This window comes from Puntigrus tetrazona, chromosome 16, assembly GCF_018831695.1.
Source record: "Puntigrus tetrazona isolate hp1 chromosome 16, ASM1883169v1, whole genome shotgun sequence".
Classification (NCBI taxonomy): domain Eukaryota; kingdom Metazoa; phylum Chordata; class Actinopteri; order Cypriniformes; family Cyprinidae; genus Puntigrus; species Puntigrus tetrazona.
The window spans coordinates 22468727-22488413 of NC_056714.1; the positions used below are offsets into that span (position 1 = coordinate 22468727).

The following is a 19687-nucleotide window of genomic DNA, read 5'->3' on the forward strand; positions in this document are numbered from 1 at the left end:
TCATTAATAAAAACTTTTGGGGTCATTTTTATAAAAAAAAAAAAAGTATTATCATTGTATTATTATTTTGTCTTGTCGAGTAAGCTTCTGTTATGTGAAATTGCTTATTTTTGGACAGTACTAAATAAAAATAACATGCAATTTTATTTCAATTATTGACATTTTAATATATATATATATATATATATATATATATATATATATATATATATATATATATATATATATATATATATATATATATATGTATGTGTGTGTGTGTGTGTGTGATACTACTCTTTTATAATAATACAAATACAAATAATTACAACAACAAGAGTAATAAGAATACGCATATTAAAAAAATGTATACTGCTTTACTACAGCTTCTACTACTTCTATTGTAATAATACATTAAAATACATATTATAGTAGCTATTATGCTATTATTTTAACCCTGTTGAGATTGAAAGCTTGTCTTTTTATCACAAAAGCTGTGTAATAATCTTTTAAAAACAATTTTTTTTTGACTGAAACAAAACAACAGAGGTTTGAAAGGACACGAGAATGAAAAAATAATGACAGAATTTTAATTTCTGGGTGAGCTATCGCTCCGAGTGATAGTCTTATCTTTGTATTGCGCACCTCTTCTTTCTTCGTTTAAATGTTTTTCAGCCTTCTTGAGTGGCCTGCGTGGTCCTGAGGGGCATAATTAGACTTACGTAAGGCCGCTTTCACCAAGAAAGCAGAATCATAAAGCAATCTCCAGAACGATGCCAAGGGACTGCGCATAAAATGGCTGATTTCTGCAAACAAGAAAATAAAAGAGCATATTGTGTTTGCGATAGCTGTACTGATGCCCGTCATCTCAGCTCTGACAGTGGTGGAGAAGAGTGCGCCAGCTAAGCTAGTGCCTGGGGAGATGCTGGCTAATTATGCTCGGTGTGTAGGTTTTGTTTTAGGGAGGGGAGGTGCTCGGCTCTATGCTGTATTTGCTGTGCTAACACAGAAGGCTTTGATCTTTGCCAGTCTAACAGCCTCAGTGCATTCAAATTGGCAGCTTATTTATTGCTTGATTGCCGCAGCTCAAAGGATTCAAGGAACAGGTGGGGCTTGCGCAGTTGGACCACAAAAAGTGGTCTTAAATGACAATGCTCCGGCAGAAGGCCTCTAAAAATCCAGATGTCTGTGAAAACAATCAGTGCGAGTCTTAGTTTAAAATGATTTGGGCTTAACGGAAAAAAAAAAAAAAACTATCCAGACACGGCTATTCTAGATTTTGTGCTTCAGTGTCAGGGTTTTCTGCCTGGAAGTCCGTGAAGATTCTGCGTGGAGGTCTGTCATCTGATACACAACTCCTGTTTAAACAAAAGAATCTTTTTCTATGTATTTTAAAATGGAGTAATGCAAAATAATAATTAACTTGTAGATAATGTTTTAATGTCGCAAAGTATTTTTGTTGTTATTATTTTTTTATGTAGTATGAAAATAACATGTATAGCAATAAAGCTATAGTAAGTATTTTACTACTAACATTTTAGATTAGGGAACACACATTCTCATTAACATACTGAGATCACCTTTTTTTCCCTAATAAAAGTTAGTTTAGGTCAGGTTATATGCTCATGCAGAATAAGGCATTAATATATGCCTAATAATACTAAAAATTGCTAGTAATATGCACGCTAATAAGCAACTAGTTAAAAGTTCTTTTCCGGTTCTTTAAAAAATAGGTATCACCACTACTAAAACTATTAATAAATAAATGTTACTATAATAATAATAAAAAGACTATTATTACTATTATTATTATTATTATGTATATGTTTTTATTTATATTTTATTATATTTTACCACTAAAACATTTAAATATTTTACTTTATTTACTTTATATAATATAATACTTTATTTAGATAAAATAGTGTAGTTTACAAATAGTGTTAATGATTTACACACACACTTACTAAAAAACTCTCTCTTTCTCACACACAAATAACGGGTAAAATTTCAACTAGTTTCCTACGAATACACTGAAGTGCTGCCTTGAATATCCTGTTTCATATAAACCCATATTTAATACAACTTGTAATCTCATTAAATGCAACAACAACAAAAAAAAGCTTTCAGTGGGGTGTCAAGTTGGCTTTAAATGTTCGGTTAATCACTAAAGAATGGTAATATTTGATTATTTTACAAAGGGTTTCCGAGAAAATCTATCTTTTCTACTGGAGGTCACCGGGTTGGCGGAGAGTGTGGTTGGAGGATCTCTAGGCCTGTAAAGGTTAAAAACCTCTGCAGTACTGAACTGTGGAAGACTTTGCTTTTTCACTCCTAATGCTGTCTTCCATCCTCCTCCCAGAATCCTAGCCACCACCCTTCTCCCCTGCCTCTCTTTTCTCTCTGTCTCTCTATTTCTCTCACTCTCCTAGATAAATGTGTTTAACGCTGATATGAGATTCTCCCCACATCACCCCCACCCCACACGCACCCCCCCCAGCCCAAAGGCAACGGGCAACAGGACGCGGTGTCAGTGCCACAGCAGAAAAACTGTTAAGCAGATTTACGCGCACGCTTACAGCCCCAAAAAAATGATGACATTTCCGTGCGCAGCCTGCTGAGGGCTTAAGCGTGAAACGTCTCTTTTTTGCCCTTGCTGAATAAACGGTTTATAATGTAAAATCAAATGTTTCCTTTCCGTCACAGCCCAAGGACCTCAAAACTCAAAGCGCACAGTCTTAGGGCACAAAGTGTGCGTGTGTGCATCTTATCCACAGAGGGGAAAAAAAGGAGATGGTCGGGGGAGTGTTGTGTATGTCATGCTTTAGATGAGGACTGGAATATGAGTTGCTCAACGGCACTTGCTATTGATTGTGACACAAAAACAACAACAAAAAATAATCAGAGGCGTAGCACAGGGATGCACAATAAAGCCAATGGCAAACACTAAAGAAAGCAAGACAGATATTAATGTTTAAAATAGGATAGAAATTACTTTCAGAAAAACAAATCAATACAGCAAATGTAAAACCAGAAAGAGCCTCTTAGTTTGGTCGTAAAAGCTTTTTAGTGTGTGACGACTGAAAAAAAAAATCTATCCTTTACATTTACTCTCATTTTGTCATCTATCATTCATTTTAGTCCATTTGCTCGAACTAAAATGACATTAAAGTAACATTTTAGCATAATGTAGAACTGTATTATAGAAAATGAGCATACTTTGAACTAAAGTGTTATCGCTTCCCAGATATTACAAATTTAAAAATTGTTTCATAAATTAAAAAAGTATCAGTGTCACGAAACCAGAGCTCCTGAAATAACGGCACATTATCAGCATACTCAAGTATACTCAAGTAAGTAAAATGCTGTTTAGAAGTTACTATGCAGTGAAATATCCTTGCTTTACAGAGTATTTGTAAATGATTTTCCATGTTTTAGACTGATTAGGCAATTTGCATTATGTATGTTGTTTCGGCAGTCGGACATGACCAAATTAATGACTAGCAGTTCAGTAAGCGAGTCTGATTGATTCAGTAACAGCTCTAACAGTTTTTGATTCTCTGAAAAGAAAAGAGACATTTGTTTGGGACTCAAATTAGTTTTTTTTTTTTGCTGGTTTACCTGTTCTTAATGTGGAAATGCGCTGTAAGGGTTTCGGTCAGCTATGTGTTAACAGACAAGCAAGAGGGGGAAAGAGAGCAAGAAAGAACAAGAATGAGAGGGAGAGAGCACCCCCACAGAGCCGTTGTTCTCTCAAGGGTCAGGTTGTTTGTTAAGAATAACAACGTCTTTGCCTTGATGCATCAAAGTAGATAAGCATGCAATGTACTGGCCACCATAATAACAACTTCCGTGTACAAGGCACAAAAACAAAGTACAGCAACACATGATAAAATGATGTGCTCATACATACTGTGGATACAGTTACATGACCAGACACTTAGATACAATGCATTGTGCTCATAAAGAAAACATATGGTGCTTTTACCCGTTTTAAAAAGCATAATAAAAGAATTTGGTTTGGTTACAAATGAATTTGGAATTATGACCACAATCTTATATACATGTGATTTTCTATTCTAATACTGGTATAAATACTTTAGGTTGGAAATCCAAATATTTAACTACATTTGTGAAGTATATTAGAATTTTATTAGAACATTAGATTAAAACTTAAAATTGTTCATATAAAGTAGTATTAGAAACAGCACTGCTTGAAAAAAAAAACTGCAAGAGCAAAACGCCTCCAAGAGAAATGAACAGCACCTCACTAAAGTCAAAAACAAAACCTCCGCTGTCCCTTTGGAAACTCTAAAAAACACACATTTGGGGGAAAAAAAGAGATTATAAAGGCGTTTTCTGAGAGGAAACATCAGAGAAGCAGGAGACTTTGCACTCAATTCAATCTCATTGCTGTGTGGGAGAAACAACTTAAAAAACTCTCTTTTCTGCAATAAAGATTTGGTCCCTAGTAAAATGCACAAGGAATTTTATAAGTAGACGCTTTTCCATCTAAAGTTAAGCGTTTTACTAGACTAGAGATTCACGAGCAGATTACAGCAGTGCTTGTCTGCCATTTACATCATTTACTGTAGCTCCACTAACTTCCATTTCTCACTGAAGGGCAAAAGGGATGCACTGGACACATTTGCAGGGGAGACACGTGTCTGTATTTTTTCTCCTTTATGGGCCAGGTGTTGCATTCAGATTCCCCTTGAAAGTTGTCCTTTGTCGTGCCCTATGTTTTCCTTTTTTTTTTTTACGAATTCATTTTGATGAAATGATGGTCGGTGCCAAAGTGTCAGCGAGGTACGTCTGGGGTTGATGTCATAAACGGTGGAGGGCGGAGCCTGGCTCCTCCCTTCAAATGTGTCCGTCGCTTCGCTGTAATATAGGGTGAATCCAAATCTAATTAGTCATCCCAGAGGTACAGTTCATTACCCTTGTGGGTCGCTTCATAGAAAATCAAGATGGAGAATCCATAACGGCATGTGGAATAACACCCCCCCACACACACACACACATCCTCTATCGGCCTTGTGTGTGCGTGCGTGTCCGTCCCTTTGCACGGTTCTCCAAAGAAGGGTTCGCCTGAACGCACAAGCCGCCAGAGTAAATGTGAACTACTCAGGAGGACAGATCAGCTTTTGGAGAGAGAGCGAGAGAATGAGGGGGGGCCTGATTGTACTTTACACGGATAACAGACATTCCATCTTCTCCATTTCCCTCGGGAACCCATCTAACAGTGAACGGGAGAGAGAGAGATGGATGAAAGAGAGAGAGAGTAGGGTTGCAAATGCTGGTGATTCACTTGAGCAGAGTTGCGTGAGGAGGCGGTGTGGGGCAGGCTGGAGGTTTGGGGGGCTGGGAAGGCGGCAAGATGCTACACAGGAAAAGCACATTGTCAGATATGATCAGCTCGGTTGGGCTCGAGGCCAGAGACATCTCCAGAACCTGCGTCAGAGCTCTCAGAGCAACGACTCATCCTCATCAACCTTCTGATCACCTGAAAAAACCTCCATTTTCTCTGTGACTAAACTAAGCTGTCGGTTTTGTTTGAGCCTTTCAGGTTTTGTCCGTGTGATGAATGGGAATTTATTAAGAGGGCTTCTAGACGTGGGATTGTTTGATGCCTGTCTGTTAGCCAGATGCGGTAGTTGGGTTAGCAAGTGAGTGTCTATGAACTTCAGACAGGTCTTCAGGAGGGAGAAGCCATATGTCTTCATTTCAAGGCTTTCTCGAGGTTGTCATCGGTCATTAGGACGTGCGGCCCCTCTCGTTTCTCAACTCCATGCTTTTCAAACAAGAAAGAGCCATTTGTTTGATGCGCCATCTGCGCGATTCGCTTTCCCTCTAGCCTTGTCGATAATCACGACGGGCTGACATTTATTTCATTTTAATATTTGTCTTTGAACACCCTGCATCAAAGACAACCAGCACACGGTGCACGTCCAAAACAAACGGCTTTGAAATTGGCCCAAACGGATGTCAAAGAACAACAGAACGACCCCATCATCGCAAGTTCACATCTGTGCAAATGCACATCTGGAGGAAAACAGCTGTTTTGCTACAGTCGAGACATACTTCAGTGGAGAAATGTGATGCTGTTTTTCAGTGGCGTATGAAAAGCCTTCTGCTTGTGTGCTTGTGACTAGACAGCAGAATAAACCGAACTATTGAGTCTCAGGAAAATTGCCCCGAAAGCTTTGGTAAAGCAGACAGTTGCTAAAGATGATGGCGAGTACAGAAAGAATGCAGACCTGAGGGTTCTATTTGTATGGAAATGTAAGTGATGCAACGGTGTTCTTTCCAACGATAATGTTTGTTCTTTTCAAGTGTGTGTAAAATCTGGAATGAAAGGACAGTGCAGGGCACTGATGATTGTATGGATATATGACAAAAATCTAAACGTTTTAGTTCTTTTAAATTATAAAAAAATATCTCAAAACATTACAGTTTATATGGTATTTTGCATGTTAATGCAGCTAGCTCTTCAGTGGGTGTGGCTAAAGAGCTCCTACCTCAATCTGCAGTAGTGCCTCTTCTCTCTGCCTCAGGATCTCCACATCTTCTTCACTGATCTCTGATAGGAATGCTTGACCGTCACCCTCAATGCTCTGCTCCTCTGCTCCGAACAACGGCCCCTCTTCAACCAGTTCACTGAAAGGAGTCTGTAGGCTCTATCCGCAAACACACAAATATAAATAATTTTCTTCAACCCTTTAAGAGTACACAAAGTGCTCATAATAATCAACAGACAAGATGCGCACACATGCACGTACACGTAAAGCTGCTTTAATAGCTTTGGCAAATATAAAAAAAACTGTCAATTCCACTTTCAATATCAACTTCTAATAATTTCTTCTATAAAGCAGCTCTCGGTCGTGTTTGTGTTTTTACATGCAGATGTCTGAAATTTTCAAATGGTAAAGGTGTTTACCAGCTGAAGCAAACTTTTCTGGAAAGATCAGTCGACCTTCGTACGTTTATCTACTTCATTAAAAATGATTTCTTGCAGTTATGATAACATTCATTTTAAAGTGTACCATAGTGGTATTTAATCAAAGGATGATTCCATTTCGTATGCCCTGAATACTCACTGACCCCAGAACCGCCTCTGCTCAGATCATCAGACGATCAGAGCATTGCGGATGCTTACAGACGTAGGACCTGACTTTGGCGAAACTTCTATATTAGAAGTGACACAACTTTCCTTGCGAACCATTTGTAAACATCTTATATAATAACAAAGCACTGACATTTCACGGCTGTGGAGAATATAATACAATGATAATGACTCGCCACCTCATGCTGCAGCAAAAGAATCGCAAAGTAAGCTCCTGCCGCCTTTGTTAGTCATTTAGGTTGAACTCTCTGTCAGCCTGAAGGTTGAAGAGGTGGGAGTTGGTCACTTAGAGAGAGCCACATTGATCTGCTAATTTCTTAACTTGCATATGCATGACATCGATAAAGGCCCGAGGCGTGCTATTATTTTTTTGCAATGTGTCGAATGACTCATTGTATTCTTCCCTCTCAGAATTAGCACATCCAATACATCTCGACCCAGCACAATGCCACTCTGAGAACATCATCTTCTTTGCGCGGTTGTTGTCATCCCACTCACCGAGGATATCATTGTCTATTAGGTCACAGAGTGGCTTGTAGTTGGAGTTTTCTCATCTACTGACAAGATGTACAACATAAATTATCCTTTAATCTCTGTCTGTATCTCAGATGCATAATTTGCCCTGAAATTCAGTCTAAAGTTTCTTATATTCTAAATTTAACTGAATTTGAATGAATTATGCCTCATTAAAAATAAGCCCATTATCATTAAATTCTTTCAAAAAATTATGCATATTTAAAAAAATATGCTTATTCAAACCTTATTTTATATTTAGACATGCAGTAAAGTAAACCAATAAAATTAGCTTCGAATTTCCTCACAATATTTGAGTTACAAGATGTGTTCAACACAATAGAGAGGGGTCTCTTATGTAGTCAAAAGATCCAAGTAAAAAGGATCAGCATGACTCATTCAAGATGGGATATTCCCACTTTAAGACGTTTATTCAGAAATGCCTCAGTAATCTAAATTCTCTGGAGGATAAGTGCTATTATGTAATATACCTCTGATTTGAAGACTTGCACTTATATCGCTTTAATACATTTTTTACAAAGTTTGTTTAAATAGATGTCGGCAGTTGTTGAAGCTGAGCGATGGTTTAATTATAGCAAAGAGCAAGTTATTTACATCAGTGGAGCCATTTTCTCCGCCAATCAATCCAAAGACAGAGCATCCTGATTTTTCTCTTCTCTTAAAATGATAGATCTCGGGAGCATTTTTTTCTTTTGTCAGGAGAACAAAAGGTTAAACAAGTGAGAAAGACAGTTACATTTCTTTGCTAATAGCATATGGTTTGCTGCTGCAGAAGTGGCGACTCTCACGGTAACAATTTCAGACTTAAATTAGTGCTAAACTGGTGTTAAATACTTAAATACATACCAATACTGAGGGATGCCACGAAGCCTGAACAATTAAAAAGTTAATATCTAACTGACACATTTATACAGAGCATTAATTTTGTAAACAACAAAAACGGTACACTTGTAAATAACGCATCTGTACATTCATTTAAACAACTAAATGTGCTAGATTTCTAATTCTGTATACGCATTCATTTTCGTTTTTTCTTATATTAGTGCTATAGTTCATCTCTGCTGTGTAATTCTATGTATGTCTGCATCGTACATGTTTGCACCATTTGAAAAAATTATTTAAAAAAAACGGTCAAATGGCTGGCTGCTAAAGAAAAACTGAAAATTACAATAAAACATCTATATGTATATAAATAGTGCGCAAAAACCAATTATTTTACAGAAATAAATATTACAGATTTTTCTTTGTTTTAATTACAATATTTTACTTCAATTTTACAGTTTTTGTTTGGCAGTCATACTTTTTTTCTGCCAGACGTTTGTAGACAGCAGATGCTTTCCAGATCAAGAGATCTTTAACAGACGTACGTGTGCTATGTGGGCAAGAAAGAAAGATAACATCATAACCAATAAATTCATAAATGAATCACTTATTTTATAGAAACAGACTCTCATAACAATCAGCGTATTGTTATTTTTATTCAACCCAATGGGAAGCGAGCCTATAAGAAATTACACCTCATGTTGAGAAATTCATTTAAACATATGATTTTCACGAGTGCTTTAATAAAAGTCTATACCGCTGTGATTTTTTCCATTTATAATAGTGAGTCACATTCATGAATCATCTTACAGATTGGCAGTGCTGATAACAAACCCTGTTCTCTTCTGAACTTAGGCAGAAAAAAAATAGACTCTGGCAGAACCCGGCGATCAAACAACTCCTTAATAACATCTTACTCTTGACTAACAACTCAACATGTTGTTTGTTTTGGATGTGTTCTTGGCGTTCATATTAGAACTACACATCCTGTTTGATTGCTCTAGTCGGGTGTTTCCAGGGGGATTGTGGAAGGAGACGGAAGATCAGAGACACCGCTGCAGGTGACAGAGTCTCACATAAAAGCAGCATCTCTAGAGAGCGACAGGAGGGAAGGGAATAGAATAAGAGAGGATTTTAACAGACCTGAGACTATAAGACAGGAGCGAGTATGTATGTGCTAGAGTCACCTAACAGCTGAGCCAATCTGAGCTGCTGTTGTACCGCAGGTAATATTGAACACAATTCCTATCATTCAGTCAGCACTTTCAATTTTCAGCACATCCTTGAGCCAACTCAGATGAACTGAAAATTGGAGTTTGATGGAATCTGAAAAAAAGGTGTGGTGATGGAGATGTCAGCTTTAGTGTGTTTCATCAACTGAAACTCCTCCATTGAGAGTGAACATCACTAGGACTGTCATCTGTGGTCGTTTTCAAGCCGTCTTGTTTTTTCATGAGATGTTTTCTTTTTGTTCTCGCACTGAAACGCAATTTAGGATATCACTTGCTCTGGGGAAATCTGGGGTTAAAGCAATAGTTTACTTAAAAATTACTGTCATAATTTTACCACTTTCACATCACTACAGACCTGTATGACTTACTTCATTCTGGAACAAGAAAAGAAAACCAAACAAATTCACTTACTTCACTTCTTCCATATATAAGTGAATGGAATCCAAAGCACCATAAAAGTATTGTTAAAAGATTGTGTACTTTATTAAACAAGTCAAATGAGAAATGTGTGATTGTATTCATTTAAACATGTCAGATTAAGTGTCACAGTGTCAATGTGAGATTGTCAATCCTCACTGACGTTAATCTTGACATGACACATCTAATGGCACCATATTAAATTGAAGAAAAATGGCTTCAGAAGACTTGGATTACTCTACATAAATCATAAGGACCACTTTTAACTCTTTCCGCGCAAATGTATTATTTGTAAGTTTCCAATCACTGTCAGCAACTTTGTTTCATTGCTGAACAGTTTCCTATCACTTTCATTAGATGAAAACATCTGAAAGGATATTCTTTAATACTTCTAAGAAGGAAGAAAGTTCTTTGGAAAGAAATTCATTGTTTTTCTTTTAAGTGTCTTGCATGACGATTATCTATCTCCTCTTGTGGATCTATATTTCTTACAGCCCTGATCTCTGACCACCTTCTGTCTCCCTGGGCTGCAGGTTCTGCACATCAAGCGTAGCGGTTCCAATCAAACTCCATATGAGGACTGATGTTTTATAAGTGTCACAAAATTCTGACAGTCAATATCTGACCTGATACAAAATTAAGTTGTGAGAAAAGACTAGCATCAAAGAGCTTTCAATCCACACGCAATGACACAACCAGTCACACTCTTTATCTTACTGTCAAAGGAATGTCGAAAGAGCTCATGAAAGAACAAAGAGAAAGAAGTGGACTTTCCCTGGACTGAGATATTGAAGCCCACTCACCTGTTTCCTGTCCTTTTGTGCAGGAGGAAGCAAGGCCCTTGAACGATCTGCAATTTTCTGTCAGAGAACAGGAAAAAATTACATTAATATGCAAATATAGCCAGACGTGTGACAGCAGCTGAGCTAAAGAGAATTTCAGTGGATTCTTTTCTCACTGGTTTACATTATTGCTGCATGAATGGGCTGCACACATATAGCCGAGGAGACTGGGGACTATTTTAAAGCAAAATTTCTTACAACACGCAGCTGCACAGCACATAATCAATAGGGTTATTTCCCTGGCAGGAAATAATAATATTTTTTTATAATAAGTTTCACAAACATTACCAAAGCAAGGGCAATGTTAACCATTCAATAAGACTTAGTATTTTCTTTTATGCTTACAATAGAATTAACTGCCATTATTTTAATAGCTATTTCTCATATCAAGATTGACAATTGTATAAGGGAAAACAATAGAAGGTCAGTGTACCTTCTGCAGGTCTCCATAACGCTGCACAGAATCTGATAGCTCTGTCTTGAGTCTTGTCAGACGAAGCCTGTCTTGCTGTGAGGAAACAAAATAGCATGATTTTAAAATGAACGTTGGCTCCGTTTAACATCACATACAGTGACTTTACAAGATTTTATTTTTGTCAGTACAAATGCCAGTGGAAACGCTTCATGATATAAACCGCAATCACTGGCAATACTCATATAAGGATGATTGTTCCAGCAAAGAAAGAAAAATGAGAGATGCAGAGAAGATTTATTTTACCCGTGAAGACCCGCTGATGATGTCAGTGAGTTGTTTAACAAGTTGGCTCGTGCTTGTTATGACTTTATTGGTTTGCTGCTGTGTGGAATGTCTGAAAGAGAGGGGGGAGAACGAGAGGGGTGAAAAGACAGGTAATCATGCTTTACAAACCACAGAAGACGATTCAAAACGATTCATCAACTATCCCAAGGTGCAATGCTCTCCAAGCTGGGCTAGGTTTACAGCACTATTGGTTGGATTAGGCTCAACCAATTAAGTAAATCAATATTAATGACTGTGCGACAGAGGAACAGCATTGTGCAGTGAGGAACTGTGTGTCATGACTGCAGAGCTCAGATGATGTCAGGAAGGTTTTAGGCTCCAGGCAGGAGTCAATCTGCCGCCCCAGAGGAAAAGGGAAGGATTAGACGTTGTGTACAGAGACGGCAAATCAAATGGAGGAAAGGTAGCACAGTGATGAGAGGTTTGCTGTACTGAATGCATCATCTAGATGAAATCAAGATTGCATAAACTGGGTTTATATAGGGCAATATTTATGATTGCATAAAGGAAAGGGAAGAAAGAGACCAGTCCACAAGCATTTGCATAAGGCTCCAGACCAACAGGGGGCCCTAAGAGGGTTACAGAATCAGATCATATTGGCTAGATTTTCAGGGTTGTTGTTTAGATATTAATTGCGAACCACATAGCAAATGGGATGCAGAATTGCAGTTCACAGTAGACATAAATTACCTGAAATGTAAAGTAATTTATAACTGGACGAGAAAAGATTTTCACATTTCGTCATTGATCATTGATCACCTCCATGTCATTTCAAACCAGTAAAAGCTTTGTTCATCCTCCGAACACCATTTAAGAGATTTTGGATGAAAATTTGTGAGACTTGTGACTATCACAAGCTTTTTGCGTTCAGCGGCTACTATCCAAAATGGCACTACGTTGATGCGGAGAGACAGAGATGAGATGAATTTTTGAATAAATGTTGTAATTTTAGTTTTCTTTGCATACAAAAAGTATTCTTGTCGCTTCATAAAATACAGATTGAACCACTGATGGCAGATGGACTATTTTGACAATGTCTTTCATGCTTTTTTGGACCTTGACAGTGTAATTTAGTTGGGAGCTTCTGGGTTTATATCCAATTGTTTGACAGCATTTACATTTTGGGGGGGGATTAACCCTTTAAAATATGCCAAAATGTTATGCCATATAGCACAGTAAAGTCAAGTTGCAAAAATGTGACATGTTGCACCATTAATGTCTATTTTAAACCACTGACCAATCAAAGCAATCTAAGGAGTGAACTAAACGTTGCATGGGATTTCATGCACCCATAAACGCGCCTTTGGTTCACTTGTATTCCTCCATCTAGCCGTTTTTAACGCTAGAATGCTTCCTATGTGAAGAGCCCCTGAGACATCCATGCCCTGGGTGCGTCAATGTCATAATCCATCTCTGGAATGGGGGTGAAAAAGGAGGAAACATGGCCTGAAAAAGACCAGAAAGGAGGCAAAAGTGAGAGAATGAAAGACGTTGAAAACTTGAGCCTGACTGTACATTATTTGCAGTTCTGAGCTGGATGGAAGATAGACGGTAAAAAGGGGCCAACGGGTCAGAAGCTGGTGAACAAATATAATCTCCTGATAGAAATTCTGCTTTCTCCTCATGCGGAGCGAGGGGTTTGGATAAGGCCATTGATTTAGTGTCTGTGCCCTGCTCCGTCTGATCCCTTCCTTTAAAACCCAAACCAAGACCACCGGCCAGAGTGCCTCCTGCTCCCCAGAGATATGTGGCGGCGAACGTGGGGCCCACCTCCCACTCAAATATTGATTTAAAAAGCGAGGAAGGAAACGAGGAGAGAGGCGTCAGGCAGAAACATCTCTCGTGCATTCGTTATGGGTGGGGGCATGTCACTGTCGTTCTCAGTCCACGAGAGAGAAACGAGACCAGTCGAGCGGAAAAGCACCTGTAACAATAGCGGCAGCAGCAGTCGTGCTGTGTGAACAAAAAAGCCAGAGGTCCACAGTGAACGTTCTAATCACACGCCAGAGAATAGGGGAACGTGGCTGAGCAGTTCATCCATAAAGCTTGACTTTGGGCACTTTTTTAAACCTGATCGGGCCATTTCAAGGCTGAACACGAGCAATGACTCACTCCTCTACAGTTCTGCATGCATGGACTTAATATTGCTGGCTGAGATTTTTTGGGAGAGCATGGTTTCTCCTGCCTAGACATGTGCTCCGATGATGGCTAAAACGTAAAAAATCAAAAACATTTTCCTCCCCTCGAGTACTTTTATTTGAAGACCCCTCCTGGCATTGCTATATAGGTTGGTGTCAGGTTTTAGGGCACGGTTGATAGTGCCTAGTTAGGTCATTGCCAGGAATGGTGAATTAATAGCTTATATCTGTCTCTGACAGGTCATCATTTCTCTATAAACTCAGCAGACAGTGCACTCGAAATAAAAATTTATATTCTCACCTCATATCATTCCAAACCTGTAAAACATACTAAATGGGAAATTCTGAATACTGCACAGGTTTTATGCAATTACAATGAATTGCAAGACTTAAAGCATACATTTGTAATTTTTCTTCTTCACTTAAATTGTTAAACTTATCAGTGCAATTATATGGGGGGGGGGAAAGCATGTGAAAATGGAAAACAATTCTGTTCAAATCTGGAATAACAAGGTGAGTCAATAATGACAGATTTTGGTGAACTATACCTTTAAGAATTTTGAATTTGAAAATCACAAGAATTGCATGCACCAACACTGTCTGAGGCATAGACAAGAGGTCAACGTGGAATCATTTGCATACATGTTATGCCATTGCCAATGTCACATTAGCTGTAGTTAACCTGGTGCCCGAGATAACAGAACATAAATGTCCTCAGTGAAATGCAGTTGACTGTAAGAACTGAAGTATATTCAACAAAGAAACAGGCAGAAAAGACAAGGGGAAAATAAAGAAGAAAAAAAGGACAAGGCCAGGCCACAGAAGACTTAGTTTATTCTATTTAAAACCAGTCGGAGGAGGGAAGAAAGTCACATTAGGACAAAAAACAGGAAATGAACCTGTGGTGAGAGACATTTTTTGCTGTCTGTAATAAATAAAAATGTAACTGCTATAAATCGTTTTATAACTCAACAATAATGCCTTGGTTTAGTCACGGCAGTTGTACAAATAAAGCCCTTTGAAACATCCATGACTCAACCTCATTATATTGCATACTGTGATCCACTGAACACCTTCAATACGCCCTCAATTACAGCTTCCTGTGTTCCCTCAACGGTAACATGTGAAACTCAATATGGCCTACACAATCTCAAGGGTCGCCACGCAGCAGTGGAAAAGTTCTGTTATTACTCATCCCACATATTCAAAACCCAGCAGTTTATTTCCCCAAACGCTGTTTAGTCATGGTCCGCATTTAGCATGTTTCGTGTCTGTCGAGTCGGCGGAGGAGAATCTGAATCTTCCTCTGCTATGACTGGCCATCTTCAATCTGAAGCTCTGGAGAACTGAACGCATAGATTAGGCCACTTCTACAGCTGAGGTGGAGATCGTTGAGTGATATGAGAAAATGGAAAATGAGGAGGCCATGACCAAAAAGACAGCGAAAGAGATTGTAATGGCACCAAATATTTTTCAAAGCAATGCTAAAAAAACTAAAAATTCAGGTTCTCCAAAAAAAAATCAATTAATAGTTTTTCTTAATGTGAATTTTTGCATTAATGCCAGTGAAGAACCCTATAAAGAATTTGTTCAACCAAAAATTCAAATTATCCTGTGTTTTACTCACCGTTAAAGCATCCTAGGTGTATGTGATGTTTTTATTATTTATTATAAATTGTCCTTACCCCTCCAAGCATTTCAACAGGGATCAGCACATCCTGGTTTTGTTGAGCTTGACGAGTTCCTACATATTTTTTTGTTCCGGAACAATATTTTAGTCTTGACCATATCTCTACACCCAAACCTAACCTTACCCATGAGTAATACCTAAAATCAGAGGAAGAATGACACTGCTTTACAAGCACCAAACACAGATTGTAAGACTAATCTTTACAAAAACTATAAAATGGTTCTTCAAATCTGAGCTGGCTAATCACTATGTCGTTTCAGGGTCAACAAAGGTGTAAAATGAAGGCTCCCTGTAGCAAATGGATGCATTTCGGTAGGATAAATATCCATATTTCAATATTTTTTTCTAATTTCCACTGACTGTGGTAAGTGAAAGATGATCATCTGGATGTCACAGTATGTATGCGTCGTGCATACATGGAAAATGTATGAGCAAAGGTAACAAATCCTTGGTATGTACTTTCACTTAATGATTACTGTTTTGTTTTGTTCTCTCTCTGAGCTTGTCACTAATCACGCAGCGCATACATCTTATGTTATCCACAGTCAGAGAAAGTGAGAAAAACAGGGTTTATTACTTTGAAATGTGTATGGATGGATTAGCTACAGGAGGCCTTTATTCAGCCCTCAAAGCTGTTTTTTTACAGATAAGATCACTTTATTTAATGTCTTCTGTATACAGCAAACGCCCATGGAAAGGCTAGGAGGGGGCTGGAACATTTTTTTTATATAACTCAGAACGGTTTCATGTTAAAGAATAAAGTCACAAACACCTAGGATGCTTTGAACCTGAGTAAAGGATCACACAAAGTTCTCAGACAGGCGTATGGCAAAGTTCACACAAACACACCTGTGTTTGATTTAGAGATAAACGTCTAGTAGGGGCAAGTTGTCACATGTTTTTTTTTTTTCATTTCTATAAAATAGAAACGTTTGCCACACCAATCACTTCATGAACTGAATATTTAAATATTTGCATATAATAGCCCCGCTTTAGGGCATATAGTCACATGAGCTTAACATAAATGTAATAATAATTCAAGACTAAGGTATTTATGCGAGAAAAAAAATTCATTTCTAATCTGACAAAAGCAAAAAGTGTGACAACTTGCCCCAGTTTTCCCTTCTGTGCAGTTCTGCAATACCTCGCACAACTTAATAGGCGAAACCACGCTGCCTTGCATAACCTGAAAGATACAGATCTAATTTCAAATCGTGACTGGATACCTGGAGGTCAGAATGTAATACAAAGATACTTGTGAAAGTAACTCAAATGCTACTTCCCTCGCTCAGATGTGTGATGTACTGAGGTCATGCTGTGTGAAGTCTAGAGGGTATTTACTTTTGTGAGTTTTTATTTAGTTTTAGACAGCTGTGCAAGGAACACAGTGTTTTTCTTTCTTAAGGTGTTTCATTGCATTTCTCACATCACTTCCTTCCTGTACTGCTCAGCTTGTTTCTCAGCCATACAGCATATACTGTACAACCTTGTTTTATTGTCTTATTACTTTAAAAGCCTCTTATTATTTGACCATTGCAGGACAAAAAAGAATGCTCAAACACACACACACGCACATATGGTTTAAATGAGAACGTTGTTGCACATGCACATTACTGCACTTCATTATATTGGATGCTGGTAGCGCTGCAATGAAAAATTATGAGAACACATTTATGATGACTACTCTGTTAGTAAAAAGGTCGGTCCAGGTCATAGCCCAAGATCAAGTGAACCAAGAATTCTTTCATCATGCTGCACTTTATATGAATCATACTGCACCATGAAGGCATTCATAATCTAATAAACACTGTTCTATTTTTTGTCTTCTATAAACCCAGCTCTCTTTGTGTGATTTTAACAAGTCTAGGGATATAAACATAACACCTATAATCTCCAACAGATGCAATATAACCACAGAGAACAGACCTGTGAATACTTCATTTTTTTAATATTTAATCCATCTTGCCTTTCGAGGATGGAGAGTTGTCAGCTAGTACTGTACGCAAGAAAGTGCACTGTATGGTCTGTATTTCTTTATGCACTGCGTCACACTTAAACTTTTTGTTGTCATGACAATCAGCATGCATTTTTTTTTCCATCAGCTGTGCATGACAATCAACAATCTGTTTTAAAGTGCACGGTACATAATTTCCAGCAATTGTGATTACTCTGAAAGTATACATTTATGCTGCCTCTGTGCATTAAAAAGTCTGAGTAAAAGCACTCTGCAAACACTAAATGTGAGGAAAGAAGCAATTTAGACTACACATTCACAAAAATCATCACACTCTCCTGATGGCCTTAATTACATGCACTGCAAAGGAAAATCTGCACATAGTTCTGAGATTGCCAGAACTTTACCACGAATCATACAACATGTTATACACTGAAACTTAAATTTACAGTAAAAGAAAAGTAATAATAATTAATTCAGTTATATACTGATACAATATCAGTATACCAATGTACTCTGATTTATAGTATTGTATAATATTATATTTAATATTTATTATTTATTATACTATTAACATTTATATACAGTATATTTTATGGTTTATAGTTATAATATACTGACAAGCACTTTAAACAAAGGTGGTAATGAGAATCAAAAATGAGAATCAAATTTCATTGAAAGCAAGCTAAAGCTTTTTCAGCTGTTGAGGTATAATGAAGACAACTGAACACACAAAATAAAAAAACAAGAAACATAATCTGTGCTTTTATGATGACACATGACACGTGAAACTAAAATAAAATAAAGTTTAGTTTTTTTCAAGATACGATGTAGCATATAACGCTACAAATGTAAGCACAAATAATTCTGGAAAAGTAATTCAAATTTTCACTTTGAATTAAGATTATATTATTTTCCACTTCCGAAACATTACATAAATTATCCTGTACATTGTCCTAGACAATAAAACTAACTGAAATTACTAGATATCAATAACCAGATTTTTATCACAAAAATATTTGACCATTAAAATCAGTCGGCAGGGACTGACCGGCTGACTGTAAATTATCACCAAAAAACAAACAAACACATAAACATTAATATTATTATTTTATAATTGTGTAGTAACAGAATTACAGTGCGATCAGTGTAACGTTTATTTAATTGTACACATTCTGGCTTCTTTCTCTCATTCTCATAAAAAGATTTGGGTTCCACCATTTAAGCACATGGCAAATAAAACTAAACATATCTAATCATGTGTTGCTGCCCCCACCAGCTGTTCTAAAGGTCTCGACTTCAGTGGATCATTGTTGAATATTCTGGTGTACTCATCCCGTGCTCTTCATCAAACCGGAGTACTGAGCGTCCGCAAGTTGACTTGCCCGCTGAGCCAAGGAAATGTAGGACTAATGAGCAGAAAACAATTATCCCATCGTAACGTGCCATTAAGCAGCGATCCCGACCCGGGGTAATGACGCATGCCGGATCAGTCATGTTGACGGACACCATCCTGACATTGTCAGGTGAGGCAAAATTTGTGCAGCGATGCTATACATAATCAAAATTACGGAGATTACATATCTCACGATGACTCACGAATGATACTCGCTAAAAGGGCTGCAGAAAATCTTGATGAGTTATTTGTGTGTGGAGAGTGAACGTTCACAACAGGTTCATTCAGAACTCGCTTAATTTAGCTAATGGTCTTTATGGTGCATTTTTCATTAGGCATATTTGGCATGTTGGTTTTATGAATAATATATTTCACACTACATTGATTAAGTGGGTATTTTAATAGAAGTGAAATTAGCTAGATGAGTTTGCAAGTAAATTGCACTTGTTTTGCTTTGAAAGCTTGAGGTGATGTAGAAGTCGCTTTTAATCATCTGTTCATTTTCTGATTGCTCTGATAATGCATAGTTAACTTTGCATTTGCTTAAGAGATCTGACGATTAATAATACACACGCTTGGTCCTCCGCCGAGATTGCATTACTGAATCATAATATTACTGTCATGTCTGATATAGTGTATGTTTTTCTGCAGAAATGCAATATTGTAATATATATGATTGCCTGTTTGGTAATTACTAATACGTAATAATGAATATAATATCTGATTTGCGGCAGTGGCAAACTATGGTACCTGCTATGACATCCTGGTCTTTATCCTCAGCATCATAAAATGAACAGTCA

At 37.6% G+C, this 19687-nt stretch overlaps 1 protein-coding gene across 2 annotated transcripts in view; it reads right to left on the reverse strand.

The window, feature by feature from the left end:
- Positions 1-19687, reverse strand: part of tsnare1 (T-SNARE Domain Containing 1) — a 103881-nt gene that overhangs the window by 48857 nt on the left and 35337 nt on the right. For both annotated transcript variants that reach the window (XM_043262106.1, XM_043262107.1), the window contains exons 5-8: positions 11668-11758; positions 11383-11457; positions 10911-10967; positions 6498-6656 (exon numbers count right to left, since the gene is read on the reverse strand). In XM_043262106.1, coding sequence (XP_043118041.1) covers positions 6498-6656; positions 10911-10967; positions 11383-11457; positions 11668-11758 — 382 coding nt within the window. The remainder of the gene's footprint in view (positions 1-6497; positions 6657-10910; positions 10968-11382; positions 11458-11667; positions 11759-19687) is intronic.